The 15,396-nt window shown below is 38.2% G+C and overlaps 2 protein-coding genes across 2 annotated transcripts in view; one reads left to right on the top strand and one right to left on the bottom strand.

The window, feature by feature from the left end:
• Positions 1-7,719: 7,719 nt before the first annotated feature.
• Positions 7,720-8,990, bottom strand: LOC146985042 (uncharacterized). Its single transcript, XM_085783015.1, has 4 exons — positions 8,850-8,990; positions 8,301-8,405; positions 8,002-8,175; positions 7,720-7,890 (listed from the first exon to the last, which is right to left on the bottom strand). Exons 1-4 carry the CDS (start codon positions 8,988-8,990, stop codon positions 7,720-7,722), a joined length of 591 nt encoding a protein of 196 aa, XP_085639141.1.
• A 2,326-nt stretch (positions 8,991-11,316) lies between these two features.
• pan2 (poly(A) specific ribonuclease subunit PAN2) overlaps positions 11,317-15,396 on the top strand; it is a 30,517-nt gene continuing 26,437 nt past the window's right edge. The window contains exon 1 of the mRNA XM_085782777.1: positions 11,317-11,447. The gene's annotated coding sequence lies outside the window, so the exon portion shown is untranslated. The remainder of the gene's footprint in view (positions 11,448-15,396) is intronic.

Here is a 15,396-nt window from a genome sequence, read left to right on the forward strand (position 1 = left end):
TTCGTATCGTTCCGTCATTATCTCATAGCGTGGTGGTTGTGCAGCTCACAACTTGTCTACAAAAGCGCTGTGGAGTTTTGGGATTTTGTATTTGATGAGTTTAATGAGGGAAACCAAGAAATTCCCTTAGCCTCCATAGCGTAGCTCTGAGCAGCCAGCTGCTGCGCTCCGCTGTACTAAAAATAGCTTACACCTACAATTAAAGGTAACGAACCTACTGCTATGACTATAGCAATTATGGCAATGGGCCAATTTGCCAAAATGTTGAACTATCCCTTTAAGATCCCCATTAGCTGCAGCAAAACCACAGCTATTCTTCCTGGGGTCAGACAGAATTAGGCTACATATACAGAACACAATAAAAGCAAAAACCAAAGAAACAAAAACATAAGTACATAAACAAAACAACACAAGAAAAAAACAATAAACAAGGTGAGGTTTTTTAGCTTCCTCACTCCTCAATTTTAAATTTGTTAAACTTGCTGCACATGTCCTGATGTATCCCCTTGCTGACCTGTTTAATTTGTCTCTGTCCACCTGTTCAATCCCCTCGATCTGGAAATGTGCCAAGGTCACTCCCGTTTTTAAAGGAGGTGATCCATCTAATGTAAATAATTATCGCCCTATCTCTATTATTTGCACAATTGCAAAAATTTTTGAAAAGCTTATTTTTAACCAGCTGTCGCAGTACTTAAACTCAAATAATATTCTATCACCTTTTCAGTCAGGATTCAGACAAAATTTTTCCACTACCACTGCCTTGTTGAAATTTGCAAATGATGTGTTCACCTCCTTTGATAAGGGTAATCTTACTGGTGCAATTTTCATTGATTTATCTAAGGCATTTGATCTGGTTGACCACTATTTGCTACTTGACAAACTCTTTGCAATTGGTCTCGATCAAAATGCTCTTCTCTGGTTTAATGCTTATCTCCATGGTCGTCGTCAATGTGTTGTTTTTCAATGTCATCAGTCTGACTTTTTAACTATCGATAAGGGTGTTCCACAAGGCTCCATACTGGGTCCGCTTCTTTTTTCTGTATTTATTAATGATCTGCCTAAAATTTGCTCCAACTGTCATACCCACTTATATGCCGATGACACTGTCATATACACCTCTAAATCAAATATAGTGCAGATCCAGAACTCTCTACAGTCCGATTTTGATATGGTTCAAGACTGGTTCTGCAAGAACAAACTTGTATTGAACAAAAAGAAGTCATGTAGTATGATTTTTAGTACACGTCATCTTCAATCCCAGTCAGCTGATTTTCATATTTATTTTTCCGATGGATCCCCTGTTGACAAAGTTGACACATTTAAATATCTTGGACTTTGGATTGATCCCGAACTCTCATTTAAACCTCACATTGATTACATTGTTAAAAAAGCATATGGTTGTCTCGCTTCACTTTACCGTTCAATCAACTGTTTCACATTTCATGTCAGAAAAAGGTTAATCACACAACTGATACTACCACTTATTGATTATGTTGATGTTGTTTATCAAAACACCTCTGACACTCACCTTAAATCTCTGACTATATTATTTAACTCCTTATGTAGGTTTGTTTTGAGATGTCCTTTTAGAACACATCATTGTCTCATGTTTGATTCTCTGAACTGGCTACAACCCAAATTAAGAAGGCAATCTCATTGGTTCCATTTTCTTTTCAAATGTATTTATTTTAATTGTCCTCCTTATTTAAAAGAACTTATGATTCCATACAACTCCCCATACCCACTTAGACATACTAACTTCCCTTATTTCTTTGTTCCTAGACTCTCTAAAGAGGTTGGTAAAAGGTCATTCCAATATAAAGCCCCATTTGATTGGAATAATCTCCCTCCTTCTTTGCGTTCTATTACCTCTTTACATTGTTTCAGGAGGTCACTATATTTACATCTTAAAACAAACTGCTCTTGTTTTTAGTGAATTACTTAATTGATTCTTCCATTGTTATTCTTTCTTTCTCCATTTTGTTATTTCGTTATTCCTACTATGTTATTTAATATTTCTATTCTGTTAAATTTATGGGGGTAGGGGTGGTATGTGGGAGTGTGTGAGCAAGATGTCTGTATTTGTTGTATTGTATTGTCATGTTATGTATGTCTACAATGTAATGTAGTGTACTGTTGATGTTGTGTGTCCTATGTATATGCTTGTTCAGGGACCCCCTTGAAAATGAGATGCTACATCTCAAGGGGCTATCCTTTAATAAATTCAAATTTCATATCAGCACATCTTACTAAGCCAGGCCTGCTCTTTATATTAGCCTATATTATCCATATATATGGCGCGATACATACAGGTCCCCTGTCCCCCATCACACTCATCAAATAGACAATCCAACAACTCCATAACGCTTGTGACCTGCACATTCACCACACTATGGAATAATCATGTATGCAACATTATGACACATGAAGCAAATACTCTGAACTACTTTGCGCTTTTGAAATCCCTCCGCCCAGCAGCCGTGTCTGTAATGTAGTTCCGGCTGCATTTGCCTCTAAAACAACTCCGTCTCGTAACGTTACATGATTATCTCATAGCGTGGTGAATGTGAACGTCACAACTTGTCCACGTGAGCGTGTATTTGATGACCAATTTAACCAACTGGCAACTTTTTGATAAACCATTAATAATTTAGGTGTTTTTTTGTGTGTGTGTGTGTTTTTGCAAACATGCCGCAGACTCACTGCTACCAGCGAATATTAACTAGTTATCCAGTTTCTGTGGTAGGGGAACTCAGTATTTTGGGATTTTCAGCTATTGGTCCGCCCCCCTCCCTCCCAAAGAAAAAGGTCACTTCAATATGTCAACTTGGGCTTCAAGGGAAAATGATGGGCATCTTTAACTGTCCTCTGACATTTAACGACTTATCAGTCAATCGATTCAGAAAGAAAATCGTTATCAAATATATTGATAGTGAAAGTAAACAGCGCTTATTGCCGGTCTAGTTTTTTATTTAACCCGTATGGTAAGTCATTTGAGAACCAGGGCCAGAGGCAACAATAATAACATAAAACACACATGGACACATATAAAGCATGACCTTATAACTGCAGGAGGTATTCATGTGTATTAATTCATTTACACAGAAAAACAGTAAAGCCATTTGATAAAATACAACTTGTTCAGTTTCCAAATGAGCAAAGTTTTTTTTGTGAGTCTTCTACTTATCTCTCATCACAGATTTAGCTGAACCTCTTGTTCAGACCAAGAACCCATTAAACCCATAAAACTTTTAATGCTTTACATAAAAAAGGTGCAGGAAGTGTCTGATTTACATCCCTACTTTCATCATCATCTGTTTGTTGTTTGTTTTGTTTTGATAAGAGGAAATATTGTGCTTTTCCTGCACCACATTGATTTGATAACTGAAGTCTCTTGTTACTTTGCTGATTAACATAAATTATACTAAACATAACATTGATTTCTACCCAGCAGTATCTATAGCCCTACTTTTACCTGCTGTGACGTTAAACTGATTAATGCATCAATAATCCTGTCATACAGCAAGTACTAGCCTATCTTTGTACCCAAATACAGTAGTAGTACAGTAGTACACAAATCATATTAAAATGTAATGTTCTTTAATGCATGACGACTTTTAGCGCAGTATTTCTACACTGAAGCGTTGATAATTTTACTTAAGGAAAACCAGTAAAAATACATTTATGGGTAGGATTTGTTCTGAAATTGTGTTTTAACGTTTCATTACCGACACGTTTTATAATATCGTGTATAAACCAAAAGGTCAGACTCAGCAAACTGCCTGTCATATCGTGGTGGTCATAAACTATAGTGCTGGAAAGTACTTAAGGGCATTGTACCCGTGCAATTAGGATTTGTGTTCGTATTGCAGGTATTGTCATCACCCTGTTTATTCCTCTGAGCCATAGAGCTCCATTGTTGTCAAAAAGTTTACTGGGCGACCAGTTCCTTCACAAGAATCAGGGTGGGCTTTTGTGTTTAGTATGAGTCGATCCCGCATATTTAAAGGGATAGTTCAACATTTTGGCAAATTATCCTATCACCATAATCCCTATAGTCATAGCAGTAGGTTCATCACCTTAATTATCGGTGCATGTTGTTTTGAGATCGGCGGGGCAGAGACGTGAGCTGCTCAGTGAACACAATGTTATTTTTGGTAACTTTATGGATCAAGATGTAGTTTATTATCTTATTGATTTAGATTTATCAGAGTCCAGGATCATGGAGACAGTTTGTGTCAGTGCAGATTGTTATTGTAGAGTTACAAACCAAATGAAAGTTGCTCTTTAAGCCTCAGACCGAACTCATCCTTATGAAGTCCACCTGAACGGGTTTTTCCAGGTGTGGAAGCTGAGATAATGAGTAAACAATCAACATCTACAGATCTTGTGACCGGCCAGCGGCTGCAGCCTCTGGACTGTAGAGTAGTAACTGCTGAATGAAGCCCTAAAACTGAAGTGTGGAAATTCATTCATGAATTAAAGTCATGAGATCTGAGAGGTTCAATGACTAATGGGAATGAAAACAAAAACACACACACACACACATACTGTTGCCGCTGGGAAGTTTGCTTCCCGGTAGCCGCGGCCAGTGTTTAGATACTTGTGATAAGGAAGTGATGTAAGACAAAAGAAAAAAAAAAATCACATAGCAATTATCTAATGGATTACCTGCTGGGACAGTTTGAGGAACTTAAGGTCTGCTGAGTCGGTCATTTCTTGAAACATCAGTTTTCTATCAACATTTTATCCTGACACGTGCAGAGTTGTAAAGTTTCCACGCAGGAGGTTTATGCTGTAAAACAAAGAGCAGTAAATAATAATAAAAAAAACAAAACAAAACAGGTGAAGCCCGAATCAAATCAGTTTATAATGTCGTCATCACCTTTTATTAGCGTCTTACAGTAACACGTTTGCTTGCTTTGCATCATCGTCACATCAGTCACCTGTACAGACGCTCTGCCGGGCACGACACTTCTCATGTTGACGACATAATAAACATTAATTTATCATAGAAAAAACACCTTCAGTCTGACGGGTTAACTACAGCACAGACACACAATAATGTGACCTATAGCCTAGTGACCTTTTTCATTATCATTATATCTTTATTACAGACTTATAGTCCATTAAAAGGGAAAGTACAAAACAAAACAAAGAGACATAGATTACTAAAATAATACTATGAAATGTACAGATGATTTTAAAACACAGGCTTTTATGCCAGTGAGGCCTGATCTGTAGCGAATACAGCTCTTCCTAGGATTTTATTTGTTTATAAGCAGTTTTGGATCTATATAACTGTATTTACAGACTCAAGGTCCAGATATTAAATGAGAAAACACACACACGCGCACACACACACACGCGCACACACACGCGCACACACACAGCATCTTACACACATAAAATCATACATACAGACATTTAAAAAGAATCTGAAGGAATTTTTACTCTCTATAGCAGTGTTTTTCAACCTTGGGGTCAGGACCCCATGTGGGGTCGCCTGAAATGTCTAGTAATTGATTAAAAAAAATACTTTAAAACTAATTATTGTTATGATTAAAAACACACACAATCTTAAACAACTGTATTGTATACTTTTTTTTTCAAATCGAGTTCAAATAAAATTCAGCATATAGAAATATCTGAGCTGGTGCATCTTGATCACGGGGTCGCCAGAAAGGTTGGGAACCACTGCTCTACAGAAACCTAACTGCCGTATATATCCCTACTCACTTTCTAACCAGCCTATATTTTCTTTGTCATTGTTCTGCTTTTGTCACATATTTTTTGCTGTTGCTTCAAGTACCCTAACTCTTGCTGCTACTGATTTCTTGTCTTTTTCTTTTGTTTAGCTCATGTGTTGTTGTCTGCTTGTCTTTTGTTTTGTATCATAGATAGACAGGGGTGGGACTCTGTACAAGTTTGTCAGGACTTCGTTCCTTCCTTGCGCAGCGTTTTACGCATTTTCGTGCTAAGTAAATAAACCTAAACAACGTTTGTTCAAAATGACACACAGTTGTTTTTTCCAGTATTTCCAAAAGATGGAGGAGTATCATATTTCAATACAAACCAAGTCTCAATACAACAATTTCATCATAATTTAAATACAATCACATATTTATTAACATTTTTAAATCAATCCCCCATATCGATATATTGTCACCTTGGTAACCTGCACTAAATGAGTAAATGTTTTAGGTCCAGAATACATGAATGACATGTTAGTAGAGTATAAACCCAGTAGAGCTCTGAGATCTACTGACTCAGGTCCGTTCAAACTAGACATGGTGAAGCGGCATTTAGCTGTGATGCTGCACAAACTACCAGCAGAACTGAAATCAGCCCCAACTGTGAGCACTTTTAAAGGGATACTTCACCCAAAATCCATAATTCATAATTCACAATTATCGATTTTGTGTGAAGTATCCCTTTAAATCCAGGTTAAAAACATTTCTCTTTTCATGTGCTTATGGCTGAGCTCTTTTTAAAAAAAATATTTTTTCTTTTATTCTACTTTTTATTCTTCTTTGCTCCTGCTGTGTTTTTGTTTTTATGCTCTTTTATGCTGTTCTTTGGGTTTGTTTTGCCTTTATGTAAGCACATTGAGTTGCCTTGGTATGAAATGCGCTATATAAATAAAGATGCCTTTCCTTGCCTAAATATTCAATACCATTAGGAAAATAACACGATAAAAATGGTACAAATATAGATGAACTCGCAAAATGTAACTATGCATTAAAAGACTAGCTGTAAAAAGCCATAAATACTGGTCACAAATGCATTAATGTCCATTATTTGTGCATTTTATTATCTCATCTTAAATAAATTTGGGCCAAATGAATAAACTACACTTGTTCCTTCACAGTGGGGCCACCATTACATGATGACACATAGTGTGACACCTCAGCAGCAGCAACAGTGACCAGCGAAGTGGATTTTTCCCGGTCAGGATCCCTGTGGGTGGATTATAATGAGGTTGAATTCACTAGATATCCAGTCACTCAGAGAACAAAACTTCCGCGTTGAGCAATCCAGTGTCTTTACACTGAGCTCACTGCTACTTCCTCTTCCCCTTTGAACGTGACCTTCCTTTTTTTTTCTGCTGTTGTTGTTGTTGTTGCTGCTTGAATTACTACGACTGAGCATGTGTTGCATCATCAGAGCGAGAGAGGACACTGACTGACTGACGGACTGGCTGGGAGGAAGTTTAGCAGGAGTGTTTCAGGAAAGCACGGCTTCCTCCTCGCCGCTGCACATCTGTCTGCAGCGAGCCGCTCTGGAAATTCATCCAAACAAAGAGGAGTTTGTCAGCGAAAGGTAACTTTCTTTTTCTTTACTTGGGAATTATTTGTCCTTGTTGCTTTCTGTGAAATGAACAGCCACTGTACAGCTCATTGATAAACAACTACACACCATGATGATGAGGATTGATCATTGTTTTATTACAGTAACACACACACAAATCAAGATAAATACAAAAAGCACGAGTTGATTTAGATAAATATTAATAAATAAATACAATAAATACACTTTGAATAAATAGATTAGTTTATATTAGATTAGATTATCATTCCATTGGAAATACATGGCAGAAACCAGAGAGTGGAGGAAAACACTTCCAGCTTCATCGTCAGCCGCTCAGCGCTGTACCGGATGCTTTTTGATCAATGTGATCAAACACAGGATTTCTTCTTGTATTATTTGTTACGTAGTCTATTTGCACGTCTGAGTGGTTCCCTCGCTGTGATGAGCCGGATCCCCGACGGCGAAGACACGAGCAGTGAGGATGGAGAAGGAGAAGAGTCTGTTCATGGTGTAGTGGCAGTACCGAAGCGTCTCCCAGTTCTCAGAGGACAAGACTTCGCTGCTGTCGGGCTGAGACTCCTGGAGGAATTAAAGAAGATAAAGATAAAATTAGAAATCTTTGTGACGCCATGAGCTGAAAAACCATAAAAACAAGGCTGTATAAAGGATGAAAAATCACACTCATCTCACCTTCTGATGATGCTTCCCTCCTGCCGCCCTCACACATCTGCTCATGTCCTTGTGCAGTTTGTGGATCGCCGGCTTCACTTTGTTGGTAAATCCTGAGCAGCTGGGAAACTCAGAGAGCTTCTCCACTTCAGAGCTGTAGCTGGTCAGGACGTGGAGGAGCTTCCCCACACAAGGCTGAAGAGAAAAGAAGAGCAAGAGAGGGGGGAAACTTTAACAAACACTTGTTGCATTTCTTCTGATACACACACACTTGATGTTTTGTTTATTGTGTTTATTTTGTTATAGTGTTTGTTCCTTACCATAGATTTCTGTCTGATGGACTCGGGGTCACACATGTCCTTAGCCTCCATCCACTGGAGTTTGGTGTCGAAATCCAAGTCTCCATCATTGGATAAATTTCCTGCCTAAGGCAAAAATAATACAGTCAATACACCATTTTATTAGAAATAATAAAGACGTAAAGCCAAATATTCTTTAATATAATATAAAATAGGCAAATAGAATAGAATACAATGTCTTTATTGTCTTTGCAAAAAGCACAAAGAAATTGAGAGGTTCAATCTTCCTAAGGTGCCATTAAAAAAAGAGAAAACACAGGTAAAAAAAATATATGTGATAAATAAGAAAGAAAAAATAGGCTACACTATCTTGCAACTAGGCTACTAAAAACAATTCTGTAATTGCACGCTGTGTTCATTACAGTAATATTCAAAGCTGTTCTAGTGGGATTTTCTTCTTGTTTCCAATAGATTTTGTTTTGCTCTTAGTAATTGATTCACTAATGTAAAAAAAAAAAAAAAAAAAAATTGACATTAGAGTTGAGAATAATAAAATAAAGAAACGCTTACCTCCTTTGATACAGTTTTGGCGATGCTGTTGAGCTCCATTGAGCTGTTCCGCACATCGGCGCATGCATCTTGCAGCCCGGCTGGGAAGCAGGATGCGACCGCGAAGAGGAGAGAGAAGAGGAGAGCAGCAGAGACGTTCATGTTGGCTCGTTATGAGTTGAGTTGAGTTGAGTTGATTTGAGTTGAGTTGAGTTGAGTTGAGTTGAGTTGAGTTGAGTTGTGTTGCTGCTGCTGCTGGTCCCTGATGTGAATGATGAGTCCTCTGTGTCCGCTCGGGCCCTTTATACACGGGCTGAACGTCGCTAAGGCAGCGCAGTGACTCATGCAGGGTTTTCCTGGGCATCCCTCAGGTGAGTTCATGTCAAGTGCATCAATAATAATATCCACGCAGTGAGTGAACAGGAAGGAAGAAGAGTCGGAACTAGGCTACACAGTGTTTGGGTAGTATTATGTCACACGCTGACCTCATTGTGAGTGACTTGTTCAAAGGAAGGAAGAGGAGAAGGAGACTCTTGATGTAATCTGAGTATCATTCAATGTTGCACAACAAGAATGAAGAATTAACATTATTCTGCCTATAATGAATTATTCTGCCTATTATTTTATAAATAATGAATTATTCTGCCTATTATTTTATAAATAATGAATTATTCTGCCTATTATTTTATAGATAATGAATTAATATTATTATGTATATGTCTTTATTTCAGACTCAAGATCCATAGGCAAGGCAACAACAACAGACACACAACACATAAGAGAATAAAGTTAAAAAAAAAAAAAAAAAAGCTTATAAATAATAAAAGACATTTGATATTACTGTTGATGATGGTCAAACTGTTAATGGTATTATTTTCTGAGGCATCAAGCTGACACATAAATCTATACATAAGGTTTTAAGTGTAGCGTTAAGGGTTATTCTGCCTATTATTTTATAAATAATGAATTAATATTATTCTGCCTATTATTCTTTATTCATTGATTTCAATGTTAATGTATTTTTTTCTATTATCAGACTTTATCTGATCTCTCTTTTTTTTTATCAATGATCTGATGTAATTATTATCTGAAATTATGTGTTGGCTTGGCTATTGTGTGTGTGTGTGTGTGTGTGTGTGTGTGTGTCTGTGTGTGAAAGACAATACTAATAGTGAGAGGTGAGAGTGATGATTGATACGGCTACCTCAGTTGTAACAGATGTGCAGTGCAGATGTGATCTAATCAGAGTTTCACATCAATGGCTGAACCGAGGAAGTGAGATTAACCTTTTACATTTCAGGCTGCTTCATCAGCGGATTGGACAAACTTTCCATCTGCCCCGCGACCAGCCCCTCTTCTCTACCAGAGAAAAACCTTTTGCATTTTCAGATGAATTTTTTTCTTCTTCTTCTTCTTCGTAGAAACAGACTGATAAGGGAAGACATAAGATATTTTCACACTTCCTTTACTTTTCCCATTTGTGTTCTGTTATTCTTCATGATGCAATGAACACATCACTTTTTGTAAAGACTGAATTTATCATTAAGATTTAATTCAATATGATACAACGATACAAGAAAATGGTAAAGTAAATCATTAATAACTTTCAGAACAAAAACAAATTTCTATTTTTTTCTACTTTTAAAACAAAAAACACACATTTGCTCTCGTCTTGTTCATTGTCTATACATTCTTTATGGATTTACCTATGGTGTACAGTCTCAAAATGTTTGTTTGTTTGTTAATAAAAACAAATGTGTGGAATTTTATTATCCATAATTGATTTCTAATTGGGAAAAACAACCTGGTATATATTTAAAAACCTGCTTCAAACAATGAAAAAACAATCAGTCATATCATTATAATATAATTTAGTTTGAAACCAAGAATGTATTCATGTTATTGTTTTACTTCATTTTTATTTGTAAACCAAAAAAGAGAGAAAAGAAATAAGTTTGTCAGCGTGTTTCTGGTTTCCATTTAAAAACAAACAAATAATGAATAAATCAAATTATTGATATATATATATATACATATAAAGTCAAAATAAAAGCCAAGAAGAGACACAAAAATAAATAGGCATAAATGTATATGGCTACACAGTGATAGATAGATTGATAGATAGATAGATAGATAGATAGATAGATAGATAGATAGATAGATAGATAGATAGATAGATAGATAGATAGATAGATAGATAGATAGATAGATAGATTAAAGACACATACCAAAGAGATGTCAATAAGAGGAAAACAAGTACAGGATCAGTAATATACAATAAAAATCATAGGCTAATGTTTCATACTCTTTTGGGATTTTGATGGATTTGTATGTCTAAACAAAATAAAACAAACAACAATAAACAATAAACTATGTTGAATTGTGTTTCCCATATGTTCAATTTACCTATTAATTAACCAATACTCATGTTGTAGCTGAGCGGTGTGAATTCAAACAGTTTTATGAGTAACCTAGAAGAACAGTGGAGCAGCGGCTGCTCTTGAACGCACCGCGGTGTGAACGGTTTCTTCTCTGTGTTGTTGTTGTGAATGGAGTTAGCAGCAGCAGCAGCAGCAGCAGCATGGACCCCTGTGCAGTAAACCGTATTTTCAAGAATAGGTCAGTGTAAACTTTACGTCGATATTAGGTTTACGAGTTTGTAGATACACACATCTTGTGGACTGTGTCTGTTTTGTTTGTGTGTGTGTGCTGAAGTTGAGTTTGTGTGGCTCAGTTGATGCTGAACGGCCAGCAGCTCTGAGACGATGCTACTGCTAACGATGCTAACTACACTAAACTAAACTAAACAGCAACTAACCTGCTGATCTCACACACCTCAATGAAACACTGTTGGTTAAAGTGAAGAAGCATGATCACATGGTTACGTACACCCCCCCTCCCCCTCCTCATTAATAATATAAATTTAGCTGTGAAAGGTTTAGGCAGCACCTGCTGTGACGTTAGCTTCCGGGGCTAGCTGCTACAAGCTAAGCCCAAAGCTACAGCTAAGTTAGTTTGGAGATAAGAGTTTAGTTCACGCAAACCAAGGGTGTAATTTAACAAAAAAGAAAAAGAAAATAAAAAGTCAAAATCAGCCAATGTAACTGGTCTTAATTGGTCAAGCCCATATTCTGCCCAGAAACATACTGAAAAGAGCCACAAGGCTGGTTCATCATATAAAAGGGGGAAGATAGTCATATCATTGAGTTAGCAGGTGAGTTGTTGTCTTTAGTTTGCTGGTGGCTACAGAGGTAAAGCTGGAGGAGGACGCCACAGAAATGCACTGGTTGGATTTAACTGATCTGCTTTTCTCTCTGAATCAAATTTGGTCTTCTTTACATTGAATTAATGATTCATGACAAGATGTGATGTGCCCTGTTCATAGCTTTACCAGGAGCACAGTGGCCCGTGACTTGAAATTTTAGGAGCACAAGCAGAAAAGTTAGGGGTGCACACTGTAAACTTGCAAAGCAAATTTTCACATTTACTTTTCATTCATGGTCCTCATACACCTTGCCCTGCCACCTGTAATGACAGATACCAAAACAAGACATTTGACGACGTCATCTTGTGGTTTGGGAAACACTGACTGACATATTTCAACATTTTTTAACATTTTATTGACCAAACAACTAATCCATTAACCCTCTATTGCATGAAATATTACTAAGGCATGGTAAAAAATGTTTTGCATGTTTTTATTACTTAAAATTGTCTAAATAACAGAAATATTAAAAAAAATCTTAAATTTTTTGTAAAGGGGGGGTCGTTGGTAAATTGTTGCCATATGGCAACAATATGCAATCGTGGAAAGTCCCATAAAATCAACATTTTTGACCAAAAACTAATTTTATTTAAAGCAAAACTCAACAAATCCATCTCATACTCAACCAAAACTAACAAACAAACATTTATACAATAAAAACATTGTATAATTTCAACAGTTATCTAAAATGTCTGAGAACCTGGAACCTGGAACCCGTCTCAATGAAGTACATTGAATCACTCATTTTATTTCATTTCATTCAGTTATTATTGTGTTCAAGTCTTAAATAATTTTAGACAGGTCTTACATTTTCTTATGCCCACCATGGGCGAGCATTTCACTCGCATTTGCCCCTAAAAAAAAAAACATGTGTGAACCGGGAAAATCACAGAAAGAGCACAACCTGCGATTGGTCAAAAACTACAAATCCCACAATTCTCTGGCCTCAACAATAACAGTAGTTAGTGTAAGTAAGGGAGAGTGGAGCTGTCGGTGAAAAGAGGAAACAACGCCACGTCTGGTCCTGTTCTATGTTGTTCGTTCACACCGTCACCGTTTATTCGTTACGTCCGCGGTGTAAAAGGCCGTAACGCAAAGACGCGATTAGGCGCGAGACGCGGTAGACGCGACTTTTTTTTTTTGCGACGCAATACAACCGATTTTTTTTGTGCGACGGGACCATCGCGTCTTCGTCTCTTTCATCGTGTTTGGTGGGAAGACCCACAAGGGGCTTCCCACCAAACACGAGGAACGCTTTTTTTTCGCTCGAGTTGTGACGCGCGACCAAACGCGAGATACGCGGTTTGACGCTCTTTTTGACTCGTGTCAAAAAAAAATTCACGAGCCGCCAACAACTTTTTTTTTTTTTTCAAAGGAGGTTCAACTGGACTTAGTTTGTCTAGGAAGACGTTTCACCTTCATCCAAGAGGCTTCATCAGTTCAGTCCGAGACTCTCTGAGGCCAAACGCCGCCGTCGCTTCTGGTCCATGGCGGCGAGTTCCGGGCTGATGAGCGACAGAGACTTTAGAGTCTAAAGGAGCAGTGCGTCGCTGTGTCGGACTGTTTGGATTTAATGAAGAAGCTGCACAGAGTCAGGTGAGCAGAAGCTGCCCCCTCCTCAACGTGGAGCTGCTGCTGTCTCACAGCCACCACCGACCCCTAGAATAAAACACCACTAAGCCGTGGACGATCGCTGCGTGGATAAAATGCTGACGGCCAAAACAGCCGCCACCAGGTCACTGACTGGAGAGTTTTAAAGTAGGCACATGAACGCAGCTCAGACCGGCCGGTTGCACCTTTTCGTCGGCTTATTATTTGCGGATTTTTTTTTATAGCCTATATAACGTCACTGCAACATGCGGCTCTCAGTGCTTGTCGGTGTTGTGTCTATAAATTGTGAAATAACTTTTCCTCGATAGAAATATGAGACGTGGTCGATAGGTTTCATTCATCCATGTTTTGGCAGACAATACAAATAACCAATGATAATGAGATTTCCACCGCGCCGAACCAATCATGTGGCTGGAATAGAGCCAGTCAACAGTAACATGTGCATTTGTTTGGGTTGTTGGGAGAGAGAGAGAGAGAGATAATGAGTGTAAAAAAAACCGCGGGGGGCGGTGCACCGTCTTATAATGTTACAGAAAACCCTCCATTATGTTTTTTACAACTCGTGTTCCTACACTATAGAGACAACTTGCTGTTGGCTTTATATTTCATGAAACTTGTTTTAAAAGGCACAATTCACCCATCTTTTAACCGGGTAGTTACGTCTCCAGTCTGTGGAGCGGGCGAGCGCACAGCTGATGTGCTTCCATGACAACAGACGCACGGATTCAGTGTGGACAGAGAGCGTCAGATGTGATGCGATTGTCGGACGCTCGCTCGCGTCGCATCCAGTTAGGACACAGTGTGAGCAGCCACATCCACTGCGCTCTGGATCAGCTGATCGGTGCTCAGGTGACGTTAGATCTTCACTTTTTTAAACTCATACAAAGTGTAGCCAAACAGCAGGCTGAAGAGAGAGGACCAGCAGCAGCAGCAGCTCTGACAGCTCCTCTGTGGCGCTGCAGAGGCAGACAGGCTGCAGGTGAGCTGGCGTGAGAGCAGAGTGCTGTCTTTTTTTCTTTTCTTTTTTTTTAGCAGCCTTTGTTACAGGTGATAGGCTACATGTCCATGTGCATGTGCATGAGAACTGATTTTGAATCGAAGAGACACCCAAATATTCACATCCTTCAGTCCAGGCTTTTGAAAAGAGAGTAGCCTATAAAATCAGCTTCACGTAGCAGTTAACTTTAAAATGGTTCGAATATATTGCTGCTGAATAAATCTGAAACATGTGATGTGCATTTTTTTGGGGGAAATATGGCTTCTGATATAATAGTCTGTAGACATCATCATCATTCAACTTTTTCACATGGTCTGGTGTTAATAAAGCAAACTAAAAATCGAAAAAAGAAAATCAAGAATCGGTTGAATCGATTTTGAATTGAATCGTGACCCTGAAAGTCGGAATCGAATCGAATCGTGAGCCACCCAAAGATTCACATCCCTAGTACAGAGACATGCCACAGTGTGCATTAATATAAACTTCAACCTCAGAGCTGTCTGTCCTCAGACTGTCCTGACTGTCCCTGAACATCACTGGGGTAAATTAACCTTGTCCTTTTATCAGAGTTAATGATTTTGCACTCTTCCTCCAATTAGGAAACATTTACACCGACTTTTTTTGCTTTAAAAAAAATCCTTATATGGGCAGAGATCTTAACTCCCCCAGTGTTTAACCCAAAGTTATGCCCTTAA

Source organism: Trachurus japonicus, chromosome 7 (assembly GCF_045865225.1).
Source record: "Trachurus japonicus isolate A0001 chromosome 7, Traja_1.0".
In the NCBI taxonomy this organism is placed as follows: domain Eukaryota; kingdom Metazoa; phylum Chordata; class Actinopteri; order Carangiformes; family Carangidae; genus Trachurus; species Trachurus japonicus.

Excerpts from the sequence above, each read along its gene's own strand:
- LOC146985042 (XM_085783015.1), bottom strand. The coding sequence starts at position 8,990 with ATGAACGTCTCTGCTGCTCTCCTCTTCTCTCTCCTCTTCGCGGTCGCA. Across the intron at positions 8,176-8,300 it reads CCATCAGACAGAAATCTATG|CCTTGTGTGGGGAAGCTCCT; the intron begins GTAAGGAACAAA and ends TTTTCTCTTCAG. Across the intron at positions 7,891-8,001 it reads GAGGGAAGCATCATCAGAAG|GAGTCTCAGCCCGACAGCAG; the intron begins GTGAGATGAGTG and ends TAATTCCTCCAG.